The 25,886-nt window shown below is 36.2% G+C and overlaps 2 protein-coding genes across 4 annotated transcripts in view; one reads left to right on the top strand and one right to left on the bottom strand.

Moving 5' to 3' along the window:
- Window positions 1-546: 546 nt before the first annotated feature.
- LOC106080626 (bromodomain adjacent to zinc finger domain protein 1A) lies at window positions 547-10,176 on the top strand. Its single transcript, XM_013242040.2, has 6 exons — window positions 547-1,063; window positions 1,125-4,212; window positions 4,293-4,852; window positions 8,723-8,898; window positions 8,965-9,394; window positions 9,463-10,176. The coding sequence occupies exons 1-6, from the start codon at window positions 942-944 to the stop codon at window positions 9,551-9,553; spliced, it is 4,467 nt and encodes a 1,488-aa protein (XP_013097494.2). The 5' UTR covers window positions 547-941; the 3' UTR covers window positions 9,554-10,176.
- Window positions 10,177-14,354: 4,178 nt separating this feature from the next.
- Window positions 14,355-25,886, bottom strand: part of LOC106080620 (DDB1- and CUL4-associated factor 5) — a 53,965-nt gene continuing 42,433 nt past the window's right edge. For all 3 annotated transcript variants that reach the window (XM_013242032.2, XM_013242031.2, XM_013242030.2), the window contains exon 9: window positions 14,355-19,163. In XM_013242032.2, the coding sequence (XP_013097486.2) occupies window positions 17,854-19,163 (1,310 nt within the window). In that variant the 3' untranslated portion in view covers window positions 14,355-17,853. The remainder of the gene's footprint in view (window positions 19,164-25,886) is intronic.

Raw genomic sequence — 25,886 nt, 5'->3', positions numbered from 1 at the left:
ACCGGGTTTAACATTCTCTAACGACATAATTTGTATACATTTTTTCAAAAAATAAAATTTCTTCTAATGAGTAAATTATAAAGAATTATTATTCTAAATTTTTCAGTGACAACTTTTCTAAAGACTAACTCATTTTTTGTTTACGTTTTCCGCTATTTGATGACATTTTTAATCGGCAGATTTGACATCCTCAATGATATTCATGGGGCCTATCCACTTTATGAAAATGTTATCAAATAGCGGAAAACGTAAACAAAGAATGAATGTAAAAAGAGAACAGTTGCCATCCTCAATGTCAAGTATTGCCAAAAATTATAAAAAAATTTATGATGGCTGATCCTAACATAAAAAATAATATTATATATAAAAAATTACAAACACACAAATTTGAAGGACGCATTTGATCTTTTTGTGCGAGCTACATATTTGAAATGACCTAATTTCATCAGCTGAGCAGCAAGCCGAACCGTCTATTTGTCTACCTTGGTCTCTTCCATTTTTAATCTACCCTGGGTGATGCCATTTAGTTCGTTTTCGTTAGTTCAACGCGTTTGGTATCATCAAAGAAAAAGCAAACACGCCAAAACCAACCAAAATTTTCGCGCGTGAATTTTGCCAAAATAATTTATCTTGGTCAATTTATTTGTGCGCGTCATATTATTAAATGGAAACAACGTTCTGTTCGCTAGCAGTATAATATCTGTTTTTTAATTTTATCGTAACAGGAATAGAGAAATTAAAGTTTTTAAAATACTTAGTTTTTTGGCTGTTTGGAAAATTTTATGCGAGTTTACACATACAAGCGCGCACAAACACCTTTACAAGTTCAAGTTGTGTAAACACTACAGGCTTTGGGCTTTTTTCTACTGGTGAAAGAAGGCTGAGCAAAAAAACTTAGAAAATTGGTTGTTGGATTAAATTTCATCGTTTGTGTAGTTAAAATGCCCATTTGTAAGCGAGATGGCTTCGACAATGCGCCTTCAAAGAATAAGGATGAGACATTTCACGATAACGAGGATGTTTTCTTCTGTGAGGTGACCAAGGAAATATTCAAGGATTATGAGTAAGTTTTTCTGCACTGAAGTACCATTGACTTGAGAATTTTCAATTTATTTGTTATACAGAGATTACTTTCGACATGTGATGGCTATTAACAGTACCGTGTGGCAGTGCGAAGCCACCGGCAAAGACAACCTTACCTACGCAGAGGCTTTAAAAAGCGAGAAAAGGGCTCGCAAGAAAATGGAGTTATTTAAAGACTGTCTTAGGCCGCCAGTAATGTTGGTCGTAGAGCATGCCAAACAAAGTTCATTGAATGTTCTTAACGCGCTGACATTTCGATTTCTTCGTAAACGCTTTTTCATTGGCGAGGATGTGCAAATGTCTGGAAAGAATAACAATACGGTATATACAGTTGTGGGTATTAGTTCACCAGACAACAAGGTTCCCTCTAATGGTGTTTACGAGGACACAGATCAGCTCATGTACAAGCTGAAAAGTAAAGGGAAGCCTGGGGAAGTTATAGCGCCGTATGAGAGAATACGCAGAAAAAAATTCGAATTTACTGGTGAAAATTTGCAGATGTTCATTAAAAGTAACGTGGTACGGGTGGATGGCATATTGAGACCAAAACCAGAATCATATGAGAAATTCATTACCAGCCGCAAAATTACTTTCCAGACCATATTCATAGGGAAAATGCCCCACTTCACTCCAGCCAAAACAAAGAAAGCTGATGAAAGTAAAAAACAATCTACTCTAAACAATTACTTCAACAAAAAAGACCAGGATAAGTCCACTTCGAAACAAGACACAAAGCAGGAAAAAACAAAACAAGAGAAGGCCGAGGAACAGGAAGCAAAGGCCAAATTATTGAAGGAGGAAATGGAACGCAAAAAGCGGGCCAGAGAGGAGACTCTTATGGCTCAGATGCGTGAGAGAGCCGAAAAAAGGGCCAAGCTAATGGAAAGTATTGAGGAGGAATGCAATGCATTGCTTACCAAAACCGATGATTTAGAGCGAAGTGATCAACGATTGTTGCCAAAGTTCGCTCCTGTCAAAACCGTTATACCCATTAAAATGGTGGGTGATGCTTTTATGCTTCGTGAATTTATGCATACCTATGCGGGACTGCTTTCTGGAATCGAGGTTTTTAGAGGAAATTTGAGCTTTTTCGAAATGACACGTTCGTTTACTGTCAGAGAAGTGGCTGGTCCACTGTCCGATATAATATTGATTCTTTTGGGCACCATTTTCGATCTGCAGCGTGAGGAGGAGGAAGAGGTGTATGTCGACTATATTAGATCGACTCAATCCATTCCTTTCTGGGCTCATTTGTACGTTAGAAGGCATTTTTACTTTAAGCTCAACCAACTGCCTTTGGATGCACTGACAGTAAGTGAAGTGTTGCGTTTGCATTTATTGGCTTCAGGGGCTATAGTTAAAAATAAAGCGGCTGAAAAATGGCGTATAATGTATAGAAATGGTTACACATCAAGTGAAGATCCCGGCTTAGCTTTAACAATGCAGCACCCTCACATCCTTCGGGCTCTGAAATTGTACACCATTTATCAGTTACCATTCTCCGACATAATGCGTGTCATCAAGTGTCTAATGGCTCAAATATTAACCTATTCCCCAACCATTAACCTCATTGAGGAACGCATGGAACAAATGGCAACAGCTAGGCAGGAGTTAAGGGCAATGATTATTGCCGAAAACCAAAGATTATCCAAAGTACAGGCGCAAAGAAAACAATTAACAAATGAATTTAATGTACAGTGTTTGGATGACGAGGTCAAAAATAATCCAGAGAAGAAAAAAAGCATGGAAGATAAGTTGAACAAAAAAGTAGCTGAATTGTTGGCACTTTCCGAGAGGGAACATAAAAAATACGAAAACACTATAGCAAAAACGTATAGCACACTTTTCAATTTCCTTGTGTATCTAGGCATGGATAGAGCGTATCGCAAATACTATGTTTTGGAATCGATGGCCGGTATATTTGTTGAACATCCTACAGAGTGCATGGACAAATGTTTGGAAAATCCGCCCAAGAACGTCTTGCCAACTGGCGTATTGGCAAACAGAGCTAATTTGCCAAAAAATCGAAAGGAGCTTCGAGCTTATTTGCTTAAAATGTACACTGAAGAGGAAAAGAAGGGAAAAAAAGAAAATTCACAAGCAGCCCAAGAGGATAAAGAAAACCAAAACCAACAAAATGGCGCAGTAAATGGTATTGTTAACGGTCATGCGAATGGTGAAGTCAAAATGGACGTCGACGAAGAGCGCACAACACCACCCACACAATATCAGTTGTATATGTGCACAGGAAATCCTCGTGAATGTATAGTACACGATGAGAAAAATACTGATCGGCAAAAGTGGTCTTATCTATATAAGAAAGAAGACCTCGAAGCTTTGATTGAATCTTTAAATCCATTGGGTTATCGGGAGAACGACTTAAAGGAGCAACTTACAACGTTAAAAGATCTTATTGTTGAGCACATAAAAAATTGTCCTGAGGACTTCCTTAATGTGGAAGCAAAGGCAATACAAAAGTTTCATAACATTATGATGAGCGATACCTCTCGTAAATACAGCAATGCCAATTTTGGCTTTTCTCTTGAGACTTCCGATCTCAATGACGTTATGTACGGGGCATTGGTGCAAAGGATCCTTCAGTTTGAGAGCGATATATATACCGGCGATCTTGGCCGTTTAAAAGTAAAAGATATGGAGAAGTGGAGGAAAGATGTACACAACAGTAGCTATGATCCTCAATCAAGATTGCAGTGGGGGCCAAGCAAAACTGCAACAAATTCAACAGAAGCGGCTGAAGATGAAGACGACGAAAATGAAGAGTCTGACAATGAAAATGAACCCAAAGAGTCAGAAGAGAGAAATTACGCAGGAAGACCTTACCGTGACCCTGGAGAAACTTTAGGAGAAACTCTGGAAATAGATTCTGAAGACTCTGCTGATGAAGGCATCTCACTACATGATTCTGATACATTACGTTCATATGTAAAACAACTAGCTTCAGCTCTGTTGCAAGTGGAACAAGGTATTGAAAGACGCTTCATGAAGGAACCATTTGGTGTCCCATCAAATGTCAAGGATAAGGAAACTCTAGAACGCAAACAACAGCAGTGTACAAATCGCTTGCGCCAATGGGAAGTATCGCTGATGGAAAGTACAAGTTATTCACAGGTAAACAATTCCCCATGTTCCTCATCTGAATAATTAATTAAATTCGCTGACTTTTTTCAATATCAACATTATTTTGCTAGGTATTTCTGCATTTGAACCTTCTGCACGATTGCATTATGTGGACCCGTTCAACAAATAAATCCAATTGCGTCGTCTGTCGTCGCGGCAGTGACCCTGACAAAATGTTGCTTTGCGATGAATGCAATGCAGGAACACATATGTTCTGCATGAAACCAAAAATGAAAACTGTACCCGAAGGAAATTGGTATTGTAAGCGGTGCGTAGACAAACTAGGTATCGGAAATGAACAGGATAAGAAAAACAAAACCAGCTCTCAAAGAAAGAAGCGCAAGTTTATTGTTGAGGATGATAACAGCGACGCTGCTTCCGTGTCATCTGAAAAGACTCGAACAAATGATAAAGGACGTGGCAAAAATTTACAGTCAAATGAAATTGAAGATATGTTGGAGGAAGATGATGAAGATGTCGAACAAGATCCTTTGCAAGACGATGGAGATGAAGAAGAATGTGAAGCAGATGAAGATGGCGAAGAAGATGAAGTGGACAATGATGAGGGCGAAGGCGATGGAGAAGAACTTAATGGAAATGAAGCATCAAATAATGGATCCGATGTTGATGAGTAAGTATATTTTCTTAATTTTTAGTAAAATTTTTTGATATATTTTTTATTAGTTTATTTTATATTTATTAAGATATAGTCTTATTTTTTGGTCTTTTTGTATTATTTTGCATTTTTAAAGTAAATATTTTTTTTACATTTTTAATTTAATTTTTTTTTAATTTAATTTGCTCATTTTTTAGTCAAGTCGTTAGAACATATATGACTAAAACACTACAAAATTAACAATTCATAAAAGTTTTTTTTTAATATAAATCAGGAATTCAATACTGCTCAAAAAATAGTTAATCTCATGAATTTACCTAATATTACCAACAATAATTTATAGTACATATAATAAAAGTTAACATAAAAATTGATCTTAAAATATAAATCAGGAATTAAATACTACTCAAAATTTGTCGATAATTTTATATATTCACTTTTTTCCTTTCAATTTTCTTTCTCTTGTTTTTTTTTTATTTGTTCGTTTTGTAGTTTTATATCACTTTTTTTTAAATTTTTAGTTTTTATTGTTTTTTTTTTGTTTTTTTTTCTTTGTGTTTTTTTTGTTTTTTTTTTTATCTATATACAGAAATGGCCAAACCCTAAGCACTCCCTCAGTATACTTTTTTAAGAAAACAATGTTACCATTTTCTTGAATTTTTTTATTTAGCTATATCTTTATTATTGAAAGACAAAAACTAAGGGAATTTAGAATTTAATAAAAAAAGTTAAAATTTAAAAACCATTTTAAGTCAAAATATAAGTGGACAAAACTATAGGACCCTCAATTTAAGCTACAAAAAAAATATTGAAATCCATATTTCGTCTCGAGTCCTTTATTCTATATGAAACATGTATATCTTCTAAATATGAAATATATAAAATTATGAAATATATTATGTGATATTGCTCTCCAGGCTAATTTTCCGACAAATAAACATTTGGTTTTGAAATATTCTCGATAGGATTAAAGTACGGTTAAGGATGTGGCCATTGCATTACATTAATATTTTTATCCGTAAACCAAAATGTTGGGGCCTTCGGATGGCCGCGGGCGTTCAAGCCACATTTAACTCGCCTTGTCATGTCGAAAATCATAGTCACTCAGTATTTATGCAAGAGCCGGTGCCGCAATTCTCTCTATCTGAGATTATCCACTTGATACCGCTGATTGTTCGCTTTTGTCTTTGCAACTACTCCGTATGGAGCATTCCACTATCCGCAACCTGTGGACGCGGCCAATAGCTCGCAGCTAAGCTTCTCGTGTCAGCTATGAGCACCGCACAGATGAGACCTCAAAGTTCCAGCCTGTTTGGTGCTCACAGTTATCCCGTGCCGGGCTCGTAAATTGCACATTCTCCAAAAAAACCCTTATTTTAAAGTTAAAATTTTTATTAAAAATTTACAAAATATTGAAAAATGTTTGTATTTATTTTATATATATATATATATTTTTTAAATATTTGCATCAATTTTTTTAAGTTTTAAATATTTGTAAATTTTTTGTATTATTTTATATATTTATTTTTTTATGCGCATGTACATAATTTTTTTATAAATTTATACAACATTTTATTGTTTTTATAAATATATTTTTTTTTAGTTTTTTATATGTATATATTTTTTTATTTTTTATATATATTTTTTATGTTTTATTATATTTATATTTTTTTTTTATATATATTTTTATTTATTTTTTATATATTTTTATTTTTTATTTTTTTTTTCTCAAATATTTTATATATATTTTTTTGTACCTAATTTTATCATTTTCATTTATTTTATTTGTATTGTATTGTATGTATAAGTATTTTAGTTATTTATATATGTTTTTTTCAATTTTTATATTTTTAATATTGTATATATTTGTTGCATTTTAATAAAAAATTTAAGAAATTTTAATACTTTTTAAAATCTAAAAAAGTTAAAAAACATGAAAAATACAAAAAAACTGGCTAAAAATTGAAATAAATTTTGTGATTACTTTAAAGTTTAAATTTTTATCTGTATACGCTTTCTTTTTTTTTGGCCTTAAATCTTATTATTATTTAATTTTTTTTATTTATTTATTTGCTCAAATGTTTGCCAAACCCTAAGACCTTACTTGACTAATGGACTACATCTTATTTAGATTCCATTGCAGGATATTTTCCGGCTGTAACCATTTCGTTTAATGCTTTCTATTCAATGGCTGGTCTCAGTGCAGAGAACAAATAAGTTCGGCAAAATTGTGTTTATTCGTTGCTATTGTCATTGTTGGATAAGTTGGATTTGAATATGGGTAGTAAGATTTTACTTCTTTTCTATTGCGCTTGTGAATCAAGTCGTCTTTAAGAACCCTGTTCAAATTCAGATGTGTGTTTACAACTTACTCTAGTTGGGTTGGTATGTGAAACACCATGATCCATTTGACAAATTCCGCTGATGAAAATTCTTGGCGAATCACAAATCATGATACGGAAAAATGCTTTAAGCCACATCACAAATGCTTTAAGCAACATCACACATTTTGCCTTACTTTTGAAAGTTTTTTGCTGTGCTATTCTTTGAATAGCTTTCGAAATCGCCTATAGCCAGCAATGTAATCTAAATAAAAGCAAAAAGCTTTAAATTTTTAATAAAATAATACAAGTTAATGAAAAATTTTAATATTTAATATTTTATATATTTGTTGTTTTTTATAGATTTTATACTTCTGTTATTTTTCTTTATTTACTTATATATATTTTTTTGGTTTCAATATATTTAACATTTTTAGTTTATATATATACATATTTTTACAACTATAATATTTTTTTATATTTGTAGCATTTATTTATTGGGTTGCCCAAAAAGTATTTGCGGACTTTTCATATAGTCGGAGTTAACAAATTTTTTCACAGCTTGTGTAATTGCATTCTTTCTTCTGTCAGTTATCAGCTGTGATTTTTAGCTTGCTTTAGAAAAAAAGTGTAAAAAATGTATATTTGATTAAAGTTCATTCTAAGTTTTATTAAAACTGCATTTACTTTCTTTTAAAAAATCCGAATTACTTTTTGGGCAACCCAATATATTTTTATATCTTTAACATTTGGTTAATATTTTTATGTAATTTGTAAACGAACCGGTATGTGGCCTTTGATGATGTCATTGCTGACTATACCACATGTTGGTGAAGTAATAAGCAGCAAAAGCGCCAAATGCGCTGCGTTTTGTTTTTATTACCATTGGAGGAGAGTGAGTTTGTCTCTTTTGCGTTTAAGAAGAAAGTAAGCTTAAAGAGTCCCACTTCGAACTCGGAAAAGGTTTTGTGTATATAGAGTACCACAATCCATTTGTATCCTGGCGAGAATATCAGAAAAAAATGTTTAACGGTAGTTTTCCCCTCCTTATGGTGGCGTCATTTGTGTGGTGCTATGCCATGCATAGAAGCCATGTAAAAGCTTCTCTCCAAAGAGATGTCGCACTGGATGCCCCGCATCATCGAAAGTTTGCCCAAGTACTTAATGGAATGTTCATGAGCAAATTTACATTTGTAATCAATTGTATTTGATAAGTCTCGTTTAAAACGGTCTTGGCATACTAGAAATCACACTCTAAGAAGCCGTCATATACATAAACAATAGCACATTGTTGTCTAACTTTGTAAGCAGTGATTTCGCTATGTTATTCTTTGAATAGAAGCATTTATCTTAATGGTCTGCCGCTTCACAATATCCTATACAAAACACCAAAAGTTTTTATAAAGCTATCATACAATATATATTTTTATACAATAGATATTTTCTATTTTTGTCTTTTTCTTTGCGTTATAAAAGTTGCTCCAAAACTGGTTTATCATTCTATCATATTTTTTTTGTCTGTGTAAGCGTTTAACTTACATTATGTTTTATTTTTTCCTTTTAGGGATGAAAATGTTTGTAACATCTGCTCCTACGACGGCAGCGAGCTGTCATGCACTACATGTAAGGACTCCTTCCATTTAGAGTGTATTAAACTTAAACGTATGCCTCGTTACAACTTCTTGTGCAGCAAGTGTAAAGCAATTGAAGGCAGCAAAAAAAGAAAGAGTCGACTAAATGGTAGGAAACATTAGGTTTTTTTTTGCTTGATCAGTATAAAGTGTGTTTTCTTTTCTTTTTTTTTAGATTCCAATTCTGAAAATGACAGCAGCGATGATGATGAACCTCTAGTAAAACGTGGCCGACCATCACGTCCTTCATCGCAGCGAAACTCTTTAGCAAACTCAAAAACCGAACAAGCAGATTCATCGAAGTCATCTAATAGCCGGCGATCCATACGTCGCACTGCCGATAATTTACCTTTGAATAATTCAGTTTTATATGAATTGCTAGAAAAAATCATGAAGCATGATAATGCATGGCCGTTTTTAAGACCGGTGTCGCAGTCTGAAGTGCCCGATTACTACGAGATCATCAAAAATCCCATGGATTTTGCTAAAGTAAAATCAAAGTTGAATATGGGTTCCTACCAAATCAATGAAGAGGTGATGCGAGACATAGAACTTGTATTTGGAAATTGTGATGAGTACAATGTCAAAGGAAATGAAATTTATGAGTGAGTTTTTGTCTCCTCTATGCTGCCTAATAAATTGTTTTCATATAAATTCTCTCATTGTTTTACAGGGCCGGATCGGCACTAGAAAAATATGTAATAGACCTGTGTAAAGAACTTAATTTGCCCTACAAGCCGAGCGACATGAACTCCGATGCTTAGAAAAATTATATTTGAACAAGCGTTTCCGATTCTTTCGTTTATTTTTTTTTGTATTATATTTCAATATATTTTTTATATCGAAAAATTTTCTCCATTCAACTTGAAATTGATGTATGTATAATGATGTTATTATGGTTATCAAAAATTGTACCTCAAAGTTTGAAAATATCAATTCTAAATATTTTAAATTCGTTACTAAATTTCAGCCCTGTTTGTCCACTTTTATTTTACATTTTTGAGATCTCTTCTACTCCCTTATTTTTTTATTTATTGTGTGTGTTCTTTTGTAAGCAAAACAATAAAACAAACCGGCCTATATTTATATTCCTTTTTTAGTGTTTCCCAGAAATGACTTTGTGGCAGTCAAAACATTTCAAGTATAACATGAAAACATATTTTTATTCTTAATTTAAATTAGGTTTAAACACAGAGAACAATTTTTGTTTACATTGTATCTTATATTATAAGGATTTACAATTAATGATAAGCTAAATAATTTAATTATGATCCATTTATCCCTCAAATAGAAATGAGAAGTTGAGATAGAACTCATACAAACACACACACAAACATAACATTGGTTATAAATAAATTATTGAATAAAGTTTGCATCCATTACACAAGCAGTGTGTTCTGATTATTCTTGCATAGTATACTACACTACTATTACCTACTACTACTACATACATTTGAACCCGGTACGGGATAGTTGTGAGCACCACACAGGCCGATACTTTGAGGTCCGATCGGTGTGGTATTCATTGCAGTCACGAGAAGCTTAGCTACGAGCTAACAGGTTGCGGATAGTGGAATGCTCCATACGGAGATGCTGCAAGGGCAGTCGCGGACAGTCAGCGGTATTGAGCGAATAATCTCTGGGAGAGGCCGGGCGAAACCGGCTCTGGCACAAATACTGAGGGCCTATGATGCTCGATATGACAAGGCGAGTTATTGGCACATTTAAATAACCAATGGCCACTCTCTTCCTGCGGCGATCCGCTTGCTCACTTACAGCAGCTTGACGAGGATCGCCACCTCCACATGAAAATGTGACAACAACAACGACAACAACATACATTTGAAATTGCAATAAACATCGCAATTTTTATACTACGGAAGGTGTTAAAATTTTCTATTTCATTTCAAATTAATTGCTGGGCACTAAGGCGATGTGTTAGGCTGTTGGGCAAGAATTCAGTGTCACTTAACTTCGCACAGACTATGAGGAACAAAATGTGGTTGTGGTTGAGAAAATGTTTGTTAATTGGTGCCGCCATGTCGTCGGTCGGTTATGGAAGGTAACCTTATGGGTTTATTATGGAAAACAACTAAGGTGAATTTACATACATTTTTACATCTTTGCCATCGCACTTGTATGTTATTTACGTATGACATAACCTATAAATTTGGCTAATTTTTTTAGGCGTAAAAATTGTTAGTTGTGAGAAAGCTTTGTTAAACCATAAATTTGTGAAAACAATTGAATTTGGAGTTGCTTTTATTCGAGTGACAACAAAAACATCACATTTCCTTATGTTTTTGTCAGAAGGAAAAGAGCTAGCTCTAAACAAAAAAATTATTTGGAAAAGTTATTTTCATATGTTAGTTTCATTTGTACCAGACGACATGTACAACTTTACATGTGCTAAATTGGACATGTAATAAGACAACTACGAGCCGAGTAATAGAGCCTTAATTAAGTGTTTTTAGTTGTGTAGTTTTTTCATCGTAAACTGAAGCAATTTTGTTTGTATTCCCTGCCAAAAAATGTATGAATATTTTTCACAATGGAACAACTAAAAGTGAAGGTTTTCGTTTCACTAGCTTAAGTGAATTGCAGAATACAATTTTGTTTGTATTCCCTGTCAACATTTTTAGGGAAGGAAGGGGCTACGGAAAATTTATCGTTTTCCTCTCATTTGAACCCCAACATCCACGCCAAATATGGTTCAAATCGGTTTATAACCTGCTCCCATATAAACGGATCGCGCTTTTATAAAGGGTGATATTTTTTAAGCTATTATCTTTTTGGTATTTTGTTTTACTGTAAAACTTCTTTAGTTTGGTCTATAATTTAACAACAACGTTTGCAAATTATTAAATTTTATCAAAATGCGTCCTCTGGTTTATGGGCTGGTGGTGTCATTGGACTGTACTTCTGCAAAGATGATGCGAATCGTAACGTATGTATAAATGGTAAGCGCAATCATCAGATGATATCCAACTTTTTTTTGCCCAACTTGCAAGAGTTTGACTTGCATGACATGTGGTTCCAACAAGACGGTGCCACATGCCACACAGTACGCGTAACAATGGACTTGTTGATAGGCGAGTTCGTTGAACATTTTATTTTACGTTAGGGGCCGTTCAAATGGCCGCCTAGATCGTGCGATTAAGTGCCTTTACACTATTTTTTGTGGGGCTATGTTAAAGCTCATGTCTATACAAGACAAATTTACTCAGGTAGTGTACAGCAAACGGTTGAGTACAATTTTTTCTCGTGGAGTACACTATCTGTCAACGAGATTTCAGAACGTTCGGTTGTGTGTGTGCTTTATAGTTAAGAACCACAGCACACACAAGCAAAGAAAAATGGCGCCAACTAGTAACATAATCAAAATCAGAGTTGCCTTTATCACTGATTTTGACAGATAGTGCGCTCGATTTTTTGTTGTTGGCCGACTGCTCCTACCTGTTAAATTTGTCTTGGGTCTATACAGACAAGCCCACTTCAATTGACGCATTGGAAGATAACATCAGTCCAAAAATGGACTAAGCGGATGTACCATTTGAGGGGCTTAGGTCAACATTTGCATAAAATAATCTTCAACCTTTAAATAATATGGACCGTACTATTGATTTAAATAAAATTTCATGTATTTTTGTGTTTTTTTTTTGAAAAACTCGTATATCTCTTAAAATCAGTCTTTACTTCTTGAGCACCTAGATAGCGCATTATTTACCTGTTTTAATTGAAATTTTGAACGCAGTGCCTTGTTATGAATTACAATAATCGGTCTAAGTATGGTCCAAATCGGTCTATAGCCTGATATAACTTCCATATAAACCTGCTCTCAATTTGACTTCTTCCGGAATTGAATTATATGGGAGATATATCATGTTATTGATCGATTCAGACCATACTTGGCTCGGATATTGCAATCCTGGAAATCGTCATATCCAAATCGGATAAGAATTTCGCCATCTAGTGGCTCTAGAAGTATAATCGGGAGATTGATTTATATGGGACCTATATCAGGTTATGAACCGATTTGAACCCTACTTGGCACGAATGTTGAAGATGGAGAAGTCAGTGTGCAAAATTTCAGGCAATTTGGATAATAATAATTTCGCCCTGTAGGGACTCAAAAAACACGAGGAAAGTTCCGTAAACTGCATACCAAAGGCGACACAATTCACACACAATATTTAACGACATTTTAGCAAACAATTTTTTTCTTAAATTGCATCCTTGTAGGTCCACTTTTCATTTATTTCATAATAATACACTAAACTTTTTTTGATACTCTAATGTTTATTTTTCATAATTTGGTTTAAAAAAACCAAACAATTAAACACCACAACTAGCCAAGACGGATTTAAAAAGTTGGTCTCACGCGAAAAGCTATTAACAGCCGGCCAGGTTTGACGGTATTGAGATGTCAGATTTTTGTTTGCATTCTCTTTGTTGCCATCTTCCTTCTCGCATATTCTCTGCTCATGTACGCACACGTACACACACACAAATTTCTTTGGGTGTGGTGGCAAAACGTCGATCAGCTTGGTGGCAAGATGGCGGATTGCACTGTATGACTTGTGGTTGTTGTACAAATGAGACCACCTTTAATTGCTTCGCCATGACAACTAGCGACAATTTTACCAGATGATTTCTAAATGTAGAGTTGCCACCTAGGTCGAATATTTTGTGTTTGGGCCTTCGAAACTCCTAGGAAAAAAACGTCATTTTCTACTTTTTGAAAATTACTGGTCATCGGGACCGTCGCGCAATATAGGCCGAGTTGTCCGCATATGATACTATCTCGATGCCTTCTGAAATGTGTGTAATACAGGAGAGGTAGAGGTTACAAAGTGGAGATATCACGCCTTGTCTTGTACTTCCTGTTTCACTCTACGGTGCTACTACTTCTTATTTCGAAATTCCACAAACACAGACAATTTGTAATCCAATGTTTTAGGCAGGGATGAATGTTCGTGCCAGTGATCTCCTAAAAAGCGTGGAAAGGTCCAGAGCCACGAGGGCCTTCCTATTGCATCATCGTGTTATGCAATCTACGGAATCCGTGCTGGTGCTCAGCAAATGCAAATTCTCCAACTAGGCTCGGAAGGGCAAGTCCCTCAAGCGTCTTGGCTACTGGCGAGAGAAGGGAGGTCGGTCTGTACGATCAATTTGCTAATTTTCCAGGTATAGGGGACTGTTAGTATGTTCAGAGATAGGTTGAGGATTCGTGTCATGTATTCGACTACCGGGTTCTTCAGCACCAGTGTAGCATCTAGGCCGAGCTCCTTGGACGACTTAGCGCTGTGGATGACATGTGTACATTCGTCCACATTCCGTTAAGCTCCTATTACACGACCAAACATTTCAAAAATAGCAACTCTGAAAGTTGTAAACATCGTATACATTTCTTATCCCGTGTATTCGCCGTTCGCTTCCTTTTTAATGGTTTTTAAACTGCTGAGCTCGCCTACTGGATTTACATCCAAGTTAGTTGTTAACTAAGTTATAATACCCTGTACCACAGTTGTGGAGTAGGGCGTAAATGGAAAACGAAATATTTGATACGTTTTCAAATGCATTTTATTTATTATTTTTTAAAATTATTTTTTTTCCATGAAGAATTAAGAATAATTTATTACATCAATGATTTACTTAGGTATAAATGTATGAATTGTGTATTTTTAGGCATATTGTATATTTTTTGAATTTTTGAAATATTCACAGAAAAATGGTTATCATGGTATTTGTTTTAAACTTTAATCGTTAAATGTTGCTGTTGTAACGGCAATCGAGGAGTGTTATTTCACTGCAATTACAAAATCTCACCGAAAATTGCACTGCCAACTCAATTGCTGCTGCAACTGCCTGAGGGCTTAACTCTAACTCTGTAGTAGGACACGACATTTCTTATCAAAGTAAAATAAAGTTGTAAAAGTAATTCAGTGTGTAACAACTAATAGAAATATCAACGATGTGATGATGATTTGTAATAATTGTCTGCAATTTCGATTTTAAAATTTTTGTTGAAAAACTTTTCCGTGATTTATAACCTTGAAAACATTTGTAAAGAATTCCAAGAATTCACATCACTTCGAAGATATTCCTAATACTTTTTATACCCACCACCGAAAAACGGTGTTATTCCGTTTGTAACAAATTTCCGATCGATTAAAGTATATCCATGTCAGTTCGTCTGGCTGTTGTAATCGTGGTAATATTGAGCACAGATAATTTTGTAACCTACAAATTTGAACAACTGAAATTGACAACTTTAGTCGACCTGTTTTTCTAAAAGTGTGGTTTTACACCCCTCGACCAAATACGAGCTAAATCTGACCATATTGGATCTGCCATAAAGACCGGGAGCTTTGGAACATTAAACACTTTGAGATTCGTGCAAAGTAGAGATGTGCACGTAAATGATTTTTCACTCACGCTCACGGGACAAAAAAACTATTCACGCACGATGCACACCACTTTTATATGTCGACTCACGTTCACTCATACTCACGCACGCTAATGCACGACTCACGAAAAAATCACGACTCATAAACAAATTGCGAATCACGGCTAAAATAATACTTTTCCATGAAGCGAATCATTTTTTTTCAAACATCGGCGTAAAGCAGGAGAAAAATAGGCGAAAAAGTACTCTGGTTATAGTGAGGAAAATGGCATACAAAATTATAGCACCCTTGAAACCATTATGGCAATTATTGTCGGCATAATTGTTTGTTTTATTGTTCTAAATGGTAAGCAAGACGTATTTAATAAGGTGGCCGCATCGGCGAATTGCTACAACAAAGCATCTTTTTTGGGAACTTGATATGTCTAAATTTGTAAACAGGGCGAAGAAAATTCGATTCGCCCTGACATTTAAAATTTTCGCCAAATTTGATTCGACCAATCAGAGCAAGCAGAAAGAAGTTTATTAATTTTCGAGTGTCAAGCAAGAAAACACATTTAAAAATGTTCAAAATTCCAATAAGCTCCAGAGGCTTTACCCACAAAACTGGCTGTACCGATCCGTGTGGTGTTCATTGCTGTCACATAAAACTTAGCTGCGCGCTACCGGGCGCGTCTACAGGTTGCGAATAGTGAAATGCTGTATACGGAGTATCTGCAACGGCAGTCGCGGACAATCAGCGGTATCGAGCGGAGAGTCTCAGAGAGGCCGGGCGGCACCGACTCTGGCGCAAATACTGAGTGCCTATGATGCTCGATATGACGCGGCGAGTTATTGGCGGCTTTGGACCGGAACGAGCTTTACGAGCATGATGTTGTCGAGCATGACGTTGTCATCATGGTGCGTGGCCCTTCAGAGTGCATATAGTATGCTGCCAAAATACTGTGTAACATGGTATGTTCAGGGGACCCCTCCTCTATATATTATGGAACTGCCGCTCTTACTACTGAATGTCCTGAAAGCCATTGCAATTTTAGGACTTTGACCTTGCGCTGGTCACATGGTGGATTTAAGCTTGATTTGAGTGCTACGAGCATGACGTTGTCATCATGGTGGGTGGCCGTTCAGAGTGCATATAGTATGCTGCCAAAATACTATGTAACTTGGTATGTTCAGGGGACCTTTCCTCTATATATTATGGAGCTGCCGCCATGCCGGATTTAAGCTTCATTTGAGTGGAAGATGGGATTTCCCTGAAATTGCGAGAGTAGATGCAGGATAATGGCTACACAAACACGTTTTTTCCTGCCTAAATTATCTTCATGCAATAGTCTTTCCGACATTCTTGACTACTATAGCTTTAAGGGAGCTTCACCAGACCACCTGGCCGTTTTGTCATACATGTTGGCTCCAAATCTTCTTCAATTTAATGTCTGGCATTGTACTGACGTAAATTTTATCAGTGTTCTTCTGCGCTTTTTAAATCTTTCTTTATTTTGAAGTTTATATTATTTTACGGCGAATTCAAAAATTAATTGACATATCAAATTCTCTCAGCGGGGTAGATGCGGCCATCTGATAAATACGCCTTAATGGTTAGCTTTATTTTATTTATTTTCGAAAAATAAAATAAATTTAATATAGAAAACAATAAGTGAAGTTAAAAAACGTGTTTTGGTATGGAAATAAAAACATTTGATTAATTAAAAGTTTTAGCGAATTTTCCGAAAGCAGAATAAAACACCAACCCTAAGTCGTGATTTTCTTATGCGTCGTAATAACTCGTGTTTCGTGATTTTCTCGTGAGTCGTGATTAGCGCTGTGAGTCGTGATTCACGATAACTCACAAAGAAATTTAATTCAATCAAACCCACGCACGATCACGTGATTAGATTTGGATCTCACTCACGAATCACGCGACTCATGAGTAACACGACTACACTCGTGCGCACCTCTAGTGCTAAGTGCAGTTAAAATTTGACTACATTTGTTTTAGATGTCTATAGAAATTTAGGTTAGGTTATAGGTCGAAATTTAGCTTTAAGGCATCTTTTTTTACCCCTTTTCCTTGCAATTTTAGAATAGTGAGTTGTATTAAACTGTTTCACAAGGAGTTCATAGACTTTGTTAATCGTAGAATGTTCAGATAATGTGAATATTGATTCCGGCCAATTCAAAACTTAGAGCAGTGAACTGTATTAAGACCCGCGATACCCAATGTCACAAGTACATTCCAATTCGTACCACATTTGAAAATAATTTCATACCGATCAATCACCCGTTATTTTGTACCCGATTAGTTGTTGTAATATATAACATAGTTGCCATACCTTTACATTTAAAGCTGCAAGGTAGGTAAAATTGAAAGGATAACTGTTAAAATGCCAGTCAGCGGGAATATACTGTGTTTCTAATGCGTCCGTGAGTGGTGGGTATCCAAAGATCGGCTCGGCCGAACTAAATGCGTTACTACTTATTCTTGTTTGTATGTGTATGCATGTTGTTTGTATGTTTGTAAGTCTTGTTTTGTTTAGGTCTCCTATATGCGTGTACGCATGTATGTATGTATAAGTGCAAGTGTTGGGTGTGTAGCGAACTATGATGTGGGAGTTTTCAGATGTTCTCTGTGGGAGAATGAAAAGCCATAGAGGGGTCTTATTCGCTTTCTGTATCGTCCACAAATTGTTTGCGATAATTGCGACGTACCCTTGCCAATTTTTGCTCATATCGCGCCAATTTCTGCTGACATCTGCGACTATTAAGCACGACAACTCCTTCATCTTCATCTACTGCGGCATTGCCGTTTCCAACATTATTAGCATTATCACATCCATTGTCGTTGTCAACAACATCATCATCGTCGTCGTCGTCCTCAAGACAGGGCGACAAACGATGAGCAGGAACAAAACGGGCCGCATATTGAGAAGTTGACGCCGCATACATTACATCGCTGTGATCTGTGGTGCCGGGTGTGGTAAGTGAATTATTTAGGCTAACACCACTGTCCGGTGTAAAGAGATACGAGTTATTGAGAAACATTGAAATATTGTTGCTGCCATTTTGACTCGACCTTTGTGGTGTTGTCTGACTGCTGCCAACCTCATCATCCACAGATCCACTCAAGATGCTACCCTCTACATTGAAAATATCATTATTATTGGTCTCATTATTGTTTTCCTCCAGTTCGGCCATATCATTGCTACTACGACGTACTTGGATGTAGTCATTTAGCGATAGTTTTCGTTTCTTCAAAGGAGATGAAAGGGGTGAGGCCGAGGTGTTTCCTGGCAGGTTTTGTTTCAACTCAAGCTTATATGACGGAGGTGGTCTCGACGCCATAGACATGGATGATGTTGATGATGATGATGAAGTCTGGTCATCGCACGCTGCCAAGCTAGCGATGCGATGTCTAGAATGAATTATTTGCTCATCTTCTGTTATTTTACCATCATCATTTTCACAATGCCTCTTCTTGGAACTTTTGGTGGTGCTGCTGGAAAGACTTTGTTGCAGATCATAGGTGCTGATGGTGCTTTCGCTGTCATTACCCGCACCATCTGTGCTGTTTGGATCATTTTCTATGTGTAAATCGGGTTGGCTTAAGTATTCATTAGTTGGAGAGATTGATTGAGGTAGCATCGTTTCACTTGCATTGATCACATTTAATGCCGCCGAAGTTTTAGGCTTTTGACTGTTACGTCTCAGTACATGTCGTTGTTTTGGATAACGATGTATATCGTGGCTAGTTGTACAAGTATTGTTGTTTTCCACTTGGTTGTCGTCTTCCTCTTCTTCGATATCTTCTTCCGTTGTTATTTTATTGGCACCATTGATTTTTCGCTTGCTTTCTTCATTATTTGTGGATGTTTCCGTACTTTTGCCATTCTGTTGTTGGTCATTGTTGCCGTCTGAATCGTCTTCAGAATCGGACATGAAAATTTGGCGACTTAGTCGTAGAAAGGCATCTAAAAGAAAAACCAAGAAGGGTGTATAACATAAATCATAATGCTATCAATAAAAGTGTTTTTGTACACAGAAAAAAACTAACTCTTAGAAAAAACCAACTACCAAATTTGTATGTGAAACTTTAAATTCTCAACGAATTTTAGCATTGAATCAAAGACATTATTTGTTGATATATAAATCTGAACCGATTTCAATGAAATTTTGCACACATATTAGGACGTCAAACAAAAAAAAAAAAACACTTTGTGCCAAATTTTGTAAGGATAGGACCAAAATTGTGCGTTCTACAGCTTTAAAAGAGCACATCGAATGAAAGATATATATCTAAATCTGGACCGATTTTTTTCAAAATCAATAGCGTTCATCCTTGGACCAAAAAGAGATATATGTAAAATTTTGTGAAAATCGGACAACAAACGCGACCTGTACCTTGATTACAAGAATACATGGACAGACGGACATAACTAAATAGAATCAGAAAGTGATTCTGAGTCGATCGGTATACTTATCGACCCATTGATCTCTCTTCCTTCCAAACAAACAAATGCGCTAAGTTATAATACCCTGTACCACAGTAGTGGTGTAGGGTATAATTAAACTCGAAAGAGCAAACGGGCTGCTCTTTCTGTATACCAAGAGTGACTAAGAAATTATCTTCCCCACTTCATTTCGTTCCCACGCTGGAGATTTATATTTAAATAATTTTAGAGAGCAAGGTAAAGACGAAAACAAAAAACAAAAACTTAGAGCTATAGTCAAGGTAAAAGGTGATAATATCGAGCAAATGAACTTTCAATTAATTCTACATATTTTTGATATTGAATCAATAAATAAATTATTTCCACATAAAGAATTTTATCGTTTGAATTGGTAACACCTTGTGTCAGCTATCATGTCAGTTGATAATCCTATCTGTGCTGTGCATCTAACGTAATTATATCAGACAGGGGAGTAGATGGAAACACGATCGGACTTGGCCAGATAGTATTTGAATTTTACAACCAAGAACATAAATATATATAATGTAAAATATTGCAGCGAAAAATTTAAAACTAATATCACAGAACTATGTTTACACTCTTAACTATTGCTACGGAATACTGTAGCTTTGTATTATCTTTGTCCTCTTTCGTGTTCATTGATTTCTCTATCCTCTGTTGTATACGTAAACTTTCAAGAGTATATTTCTTATTGTCATTTCTCTTTCTCTGTCAAGAATTCTAACAGCTTTAAAGTCAATGTTGTGTCCCGTCTCTTTAATATGTTGCGATAAAGCTGTGCTCCTATTTGTACCCTATGGTCTGCTGCCGGACAATAACCGGATGCATGAATTATTTCAAGACCAAATAAATTAAGCGCAAAACATGTGAAATATTGCAAATAAGATATTTTTACACGTTAAAGTCCTAATGTGTAAAAAATATTCTATATTTTTCTATATTCTTCTTGTTAATTGTAACTGCTTTGTCTGTATCCTTCATTAATTGCTCAGTTTTGTTAAATATCCAAGTACAGGATTGATGTACAGATAAACTCAATAGCTGTGTACCGCTTACACTTATATATCCTCGTAAAAGCTGGTTAAATCTATCTGTAGCGCTGAACTACCTCTGCGCCTTTACATAAGAAGGCTGATTTGAGTGCTTGCTGCGATAACATCATAGATACTGCATGCACAATATACACTCAAGGAAATTTTTAGTAATAATTTTTTTATAAAAAATATTGAAACGAAATGCTGAAATGAAACAATTTTTTGCTTTTTATTTTATGCTATTATTTATGTTTGCGTTTTACGGGCGGTATGTAACTTCTATTACCAGGGATATCGTAGTTCCAATCGGTTCTATCAGAAATAGTGGTACAGTACTTTTTATCAAAAAGCGGCGCCACTGCCTGGTACATCGGACATTGTATCAAGGATAACACAGTGTTCGTAGCCACCACACGATCAAAGAGAATGGTCCCTTAACCTCACGGCAGTGGTCGCTGCATTGTCATCCTCAGTGCGGCTTTGGAACCGGTTGAGTATTGAACAGTAGATGGAGTTTTAAAGCGCCGTCCACCAGACGACAACACCATATAGGGTTATAGGTCTGACAACTGCAGTATATGCCCAGTGCATGACGCGCGGTCTCAACCCCCAACTTTTACCAATGATAGGTGTATAGGGCAAGAATTGCCTTTCTTGCCCTTTCCAAAATGTTGGATTTAAGGTTCTATTTCCTGTCCAACAGAACACTCAGGTATTTTATGCTTTCTGTAAACTTGTATCTCCTGCTGAAAAGAACTACTTGCATTGCGAAAAAGTACAGCTAATAGACAAGGTCGTCGAGCGTGGTTAATGTGGTAATCATAGAGGCGTTTTCGCAATTAATATGATTCAAATTACGCAATTAAAACGATTCAAATAACTCACAGCCCTAGAAGCCATCACACCAAATATGGTTGAAAAATCTTCTATAGTGGCTGGTGTGTGTTTCTATCTTTGGCTTTCCTTTTCCATTTGCAAAGAAAATCTCCGATCATTGAGATCTTCTCATCAGAGAAACAAACCAAAATTGTAAAATTTAATGATCTTTGCCTAAACAGGTAAAAAACTTGAAAAGAACTACTTCTGTCTTGCACGGATTTACGCCTAGACCATCTACGGTAGCCCACTTCGCTGTTGCACGTAGAGCTTCCTGAAGCATATCTCTTAGAGTGTAGCATCAAGGATTGCGAATTTTATACGTCTTAAAAAAGTGTATTTACTCATTTTATTCCACAGATAAATGTGGTTTTTGTCAATGGTAACATTGTCATATGCCACAGTCAACATTCGTAATGGGTCTAAATTTAGTTTTTCACACAAAATTTTACTTTGTGGGAGGTGTTCCAGAGGTTTTGAAGTTGGAAGTAACTCTTCTTGTGGTTGGCATTGATCAAGTCTCCGTGATAAGTTTAGCTAAGACCAAAGGCACGGCGTTCTACTTGACCATGGCTGTATTTTTCAAGATTGGAAGATTAGAATATGCAAAGATCCAAATATTGAAACATCTGGCAGTGCAGTGAGAGGAAACTCAATGCAGCCTAATGAGTAGGGAGCCGACGATTAGACCATCACCAAGTCCATTTACTTACACGAAATAAAGTTTCTGGACTCAATCATATTTACTAACCATTTTTTTATTCCAGCACTGGTACTACGCCGAGAACCTGCGTTATTTGTCAAAAAATTAAAATTATGCATTTTCCCCAGAGTTGTCAACGCCGGATGAAACCGTGATAAGGCAGGGAGCATACCTGACATCACTTTATCTGCATTACAACTCTCAGACACCGCCACCCATATCACAGATGCAAAGGCTGGTGAGGAAGGCAAAAAAGACTGGAATTGAGATACTAAACGGGTGCGATGCGAATTCTCACCATATTTCGTGGGATAGTACCAACATAAATAAGGGGGCCAAGCCCTAATAACACTTAATATGCGTAACACTGCTATCTTTGCTAATAAGAATAGGGAGGAGATTTTAGACAATATGTTCGGAAAATCTAGGTTTAGAATAGGCCAGCCGGTCGGTAAGATGACAAAAATCCTATGGGAGATCCGGATCGTTGAAAGACGAGGCTATTACTGAAAGGAAGTAAGACGGAAGTCAGTATAGCTTTCGGTATCATAACGGGACACATAGGACTACGATCTCACTTATGCAAAATGTGTGTGGCAAGTGATAGCGTGTGTAGGGCATGTGGGGAGATGATTACTCGTTGCACAGTGGGAAAGAATCGAAAAAGAATAGGATAAAAATTCTAATAAAAAAAACCAATGGGGCTATCTTAATATAATAATAATAATATAATTCTTTTTAAATTTTGCAGATAAAAGTGTCTTAAAAATACCAAAAGTAAATTTTGCCAGAATTTTCTTACAAAAATCCCCAAAATACCCATTTCGGACAAAGATGATTTCAAAATCGGCAATTTTTTAGTAAATTGTCTGTGGAGGCTAAAAATATTGTTTGGTGTTTAGGGGACATATGAAGTAAAAAAAACATAAGCTCGAATAAGGGATCTAAACTTTGCGTTTTGAGAGCTCGAGAGGTTTTTCCAATATTTTTAATAAAAAATTGCCTATTTTGAAATACATATTGCACCGTTTAAGTTGACATATCTTCTTCAAACTTCACTTAAAACGCATCAACAATATGCCTTTTTGATAAAAGAAAAGTTAAGATATTTAAGCAACCTTAAAATAAAAATACTTTTTTTGACCAAAAACCCAAAACAATCAATTTTCTTCAATTTTTTTACTTTAAAATTTAATTTGAATTATCGGATGTTGACGTATCCAATCCAAATCATGCATCAAAATGAAAATCGAACCACAAATGCCTTCCTAAAGCAAAGTACGAAACCAATCTCGACGAAAATTTGAAAACTTAAAAAAGTCGAATATTCCCGAAACCAGTGGAGATGTTGGATACCTCAAGCGGACTTTTAGGATTAAGGGTAGGGGATTTTTGAGCACTATCTAACAAAAAAAGAATTTTGGAAATCGGACCACAACTGAAGATTTGGCCCGAACCATTTTTCAAAATGCCGAAGTGATCTACTTTAAAGACAAGAGACGCCCGGACCATCTAGGGCCTTGAAACTCTGCACACGATCTCGATCACACCTCAGCTTTAACCATTCCAAATTTCTATCTCTACCCGTTATAAAATGGCATATTTTTTTACTAGATTTTTATTAGACATTGATCATAAAAATCGATTAAAATTTTTCATTTTTTATTTTGAATCGAATGTACAGTGGTGGTCTGCATCAGGGACACCGTTTTTAATTTTGAAAAATTTACGTTTAATAAAAATTAAATGATAAAAACATAATTTTTCATTAATAATCCCACAAGTCATGATCAGGAAAATGTGTGTGTTTAAAAAAATATATGCAAAAAAGCTGCTGAGTTTATATAAAAAGGCAGGGAAATATTATATCTAATTTTTGATTGGACGGCTAATTCGGGACACTTATTTTTTTAATGTATTAAGTAAAAAGTGGTATGATTCTTAAGGCTCAGTTAACTCTTATAAATAGTTGGGTAAACTTTCATATAAGTACTGCTCTAACTTTTTTAGCGAACCTGGGGGATATTTAGCCAAAATTCTGGTACATTTTGGAATATCTTACGAATTTCAACTTGTTCTCCTCCCCAAAGCTTTCGAGATTTTCTGATCTGAGAGGATCAGACCAATACATCTATGTTTTTATTAGGAAAAACCCAGAGTTTAACGCCCTAGAGGTATGTTTTGGAGCATTATCGTTCATAATAACGAATGAAGTTGGCATGTTGTGAACCACAAATAACTTCATTGCATTTTATCATACATCTCTATGGAAAGGGAGATCCATACTTTCAGTATTGTTACGTTTAGAAACCACAAAATACCATGAAATATAAGTCAAACAAGAAATTTTACCTTCAGTAAATTTAAAAGACCGTAAATCCGATAGCTCTGAATGAATCTCCAATCAACATTGCACGAAACAACCAGTGGTCTTAGTGTGCGATCAAAGTTATGCAAGACTTCTTCAACTCCTACAGCAACAAGGACAATCTCTCACTAAGATTCATCCTCTTCAATGACAACGTTAATATATAACTTCCTTGTGTGTTTCATTATTCTATGTAATGCTCTATATATTTGTGGCTCTAAAGCTTGTATTCACAACCTTTTTGTGCTTGAGATGGTACAGCAGGTCGAGACGTCTCTCCTACAGAAGGATTACAATTTGGCGGCCTTCTTGGATATTGAGGGGGCTTTCAAAAATGTCGAGATTGAGGCGATAGTCGCTGAACCTTAATCTCCCAATGGACAAATAATATGCTTTATGGCAGGATTATTAATGCAAACTTGGGAAATTGTGTGGTCAAAAAGAGGGTGACCAGAGGAACGCCCCAAGAAGGGTGTTCTCACCGATAATGTGGAACCTCGTGATTAATGAAATCCTGATGGATCTCGGTGGGGACGGCACGAGGATTATCGATTATGCGGACGACGTCGTACTGCTGGTCCGAGGAAAGTTTATGTTAACGTTTATGTTTATGTTGTCGCGATGTGCTACCAGAAATGGGTGGAGGACCAACCCAGGGAAGACGGAGCTGGTGCTCTTTACGCGTAGATATATGATACTAAAGTTCAGACTTCCATCCTTGGCGAAGTACTTAGGCATAATCCTCGATTCGAAACTGCCCTGAAGGAGGAACACCGAGGAAAGAAGCCGTAAGGCACTGTGCGCTTTTTACTCCTGCAGGAGAATGTCCGGTAGGAAGTGGAGGGTCACTCCCAAGATGATTTATTATATATATACGGTCATCGTGAGACCAGTATTGGCCTATGGAGCACTGGTATGGTGGGACGTGGTAGGGAAGAGGACGTGTGCGAACGAGTTGGAGAAGGTTCAGAGACTGGCCTGCGTCAGGATAACAAGAGCGCTGAGATCCGCACCGCAGACAGGCCTGGAGGCGTTGCTGCATATGTAGCCCATTGGGGCCTATACTTGGAATTGCGCCGCCAGGGTCGCGCTTAGGCTGAGAGAGCTCGGCATGCTGAAGGATGATGGTTGCGGCCACAGTTCGATTCTGTTCGAGTGAGGACATTCACTGACTGGCGTGAGGGCATTCGCGATTCGTTTTTTTGAGAGGAACGAATGAAGGGTGGATAGTGTACTGCCGG

Source organism: Stomoxys calcitrans, chromosome 2 (genome assembly GCF_963082655.1).
Source record: "Stomoxys calcitrans chromosome 2, idStoCalc2.1, whole genome shotgun sequence".
Lineage (NCBI taxonomy): Eukaryota > Metazoa > Arthropoda > Insecta > Diptera > Muscidae > Stomoxys > Stomoxys calcitrans.
This window is presented reverse-complemented; position numbering and strand designations above follow the sequence as displayed.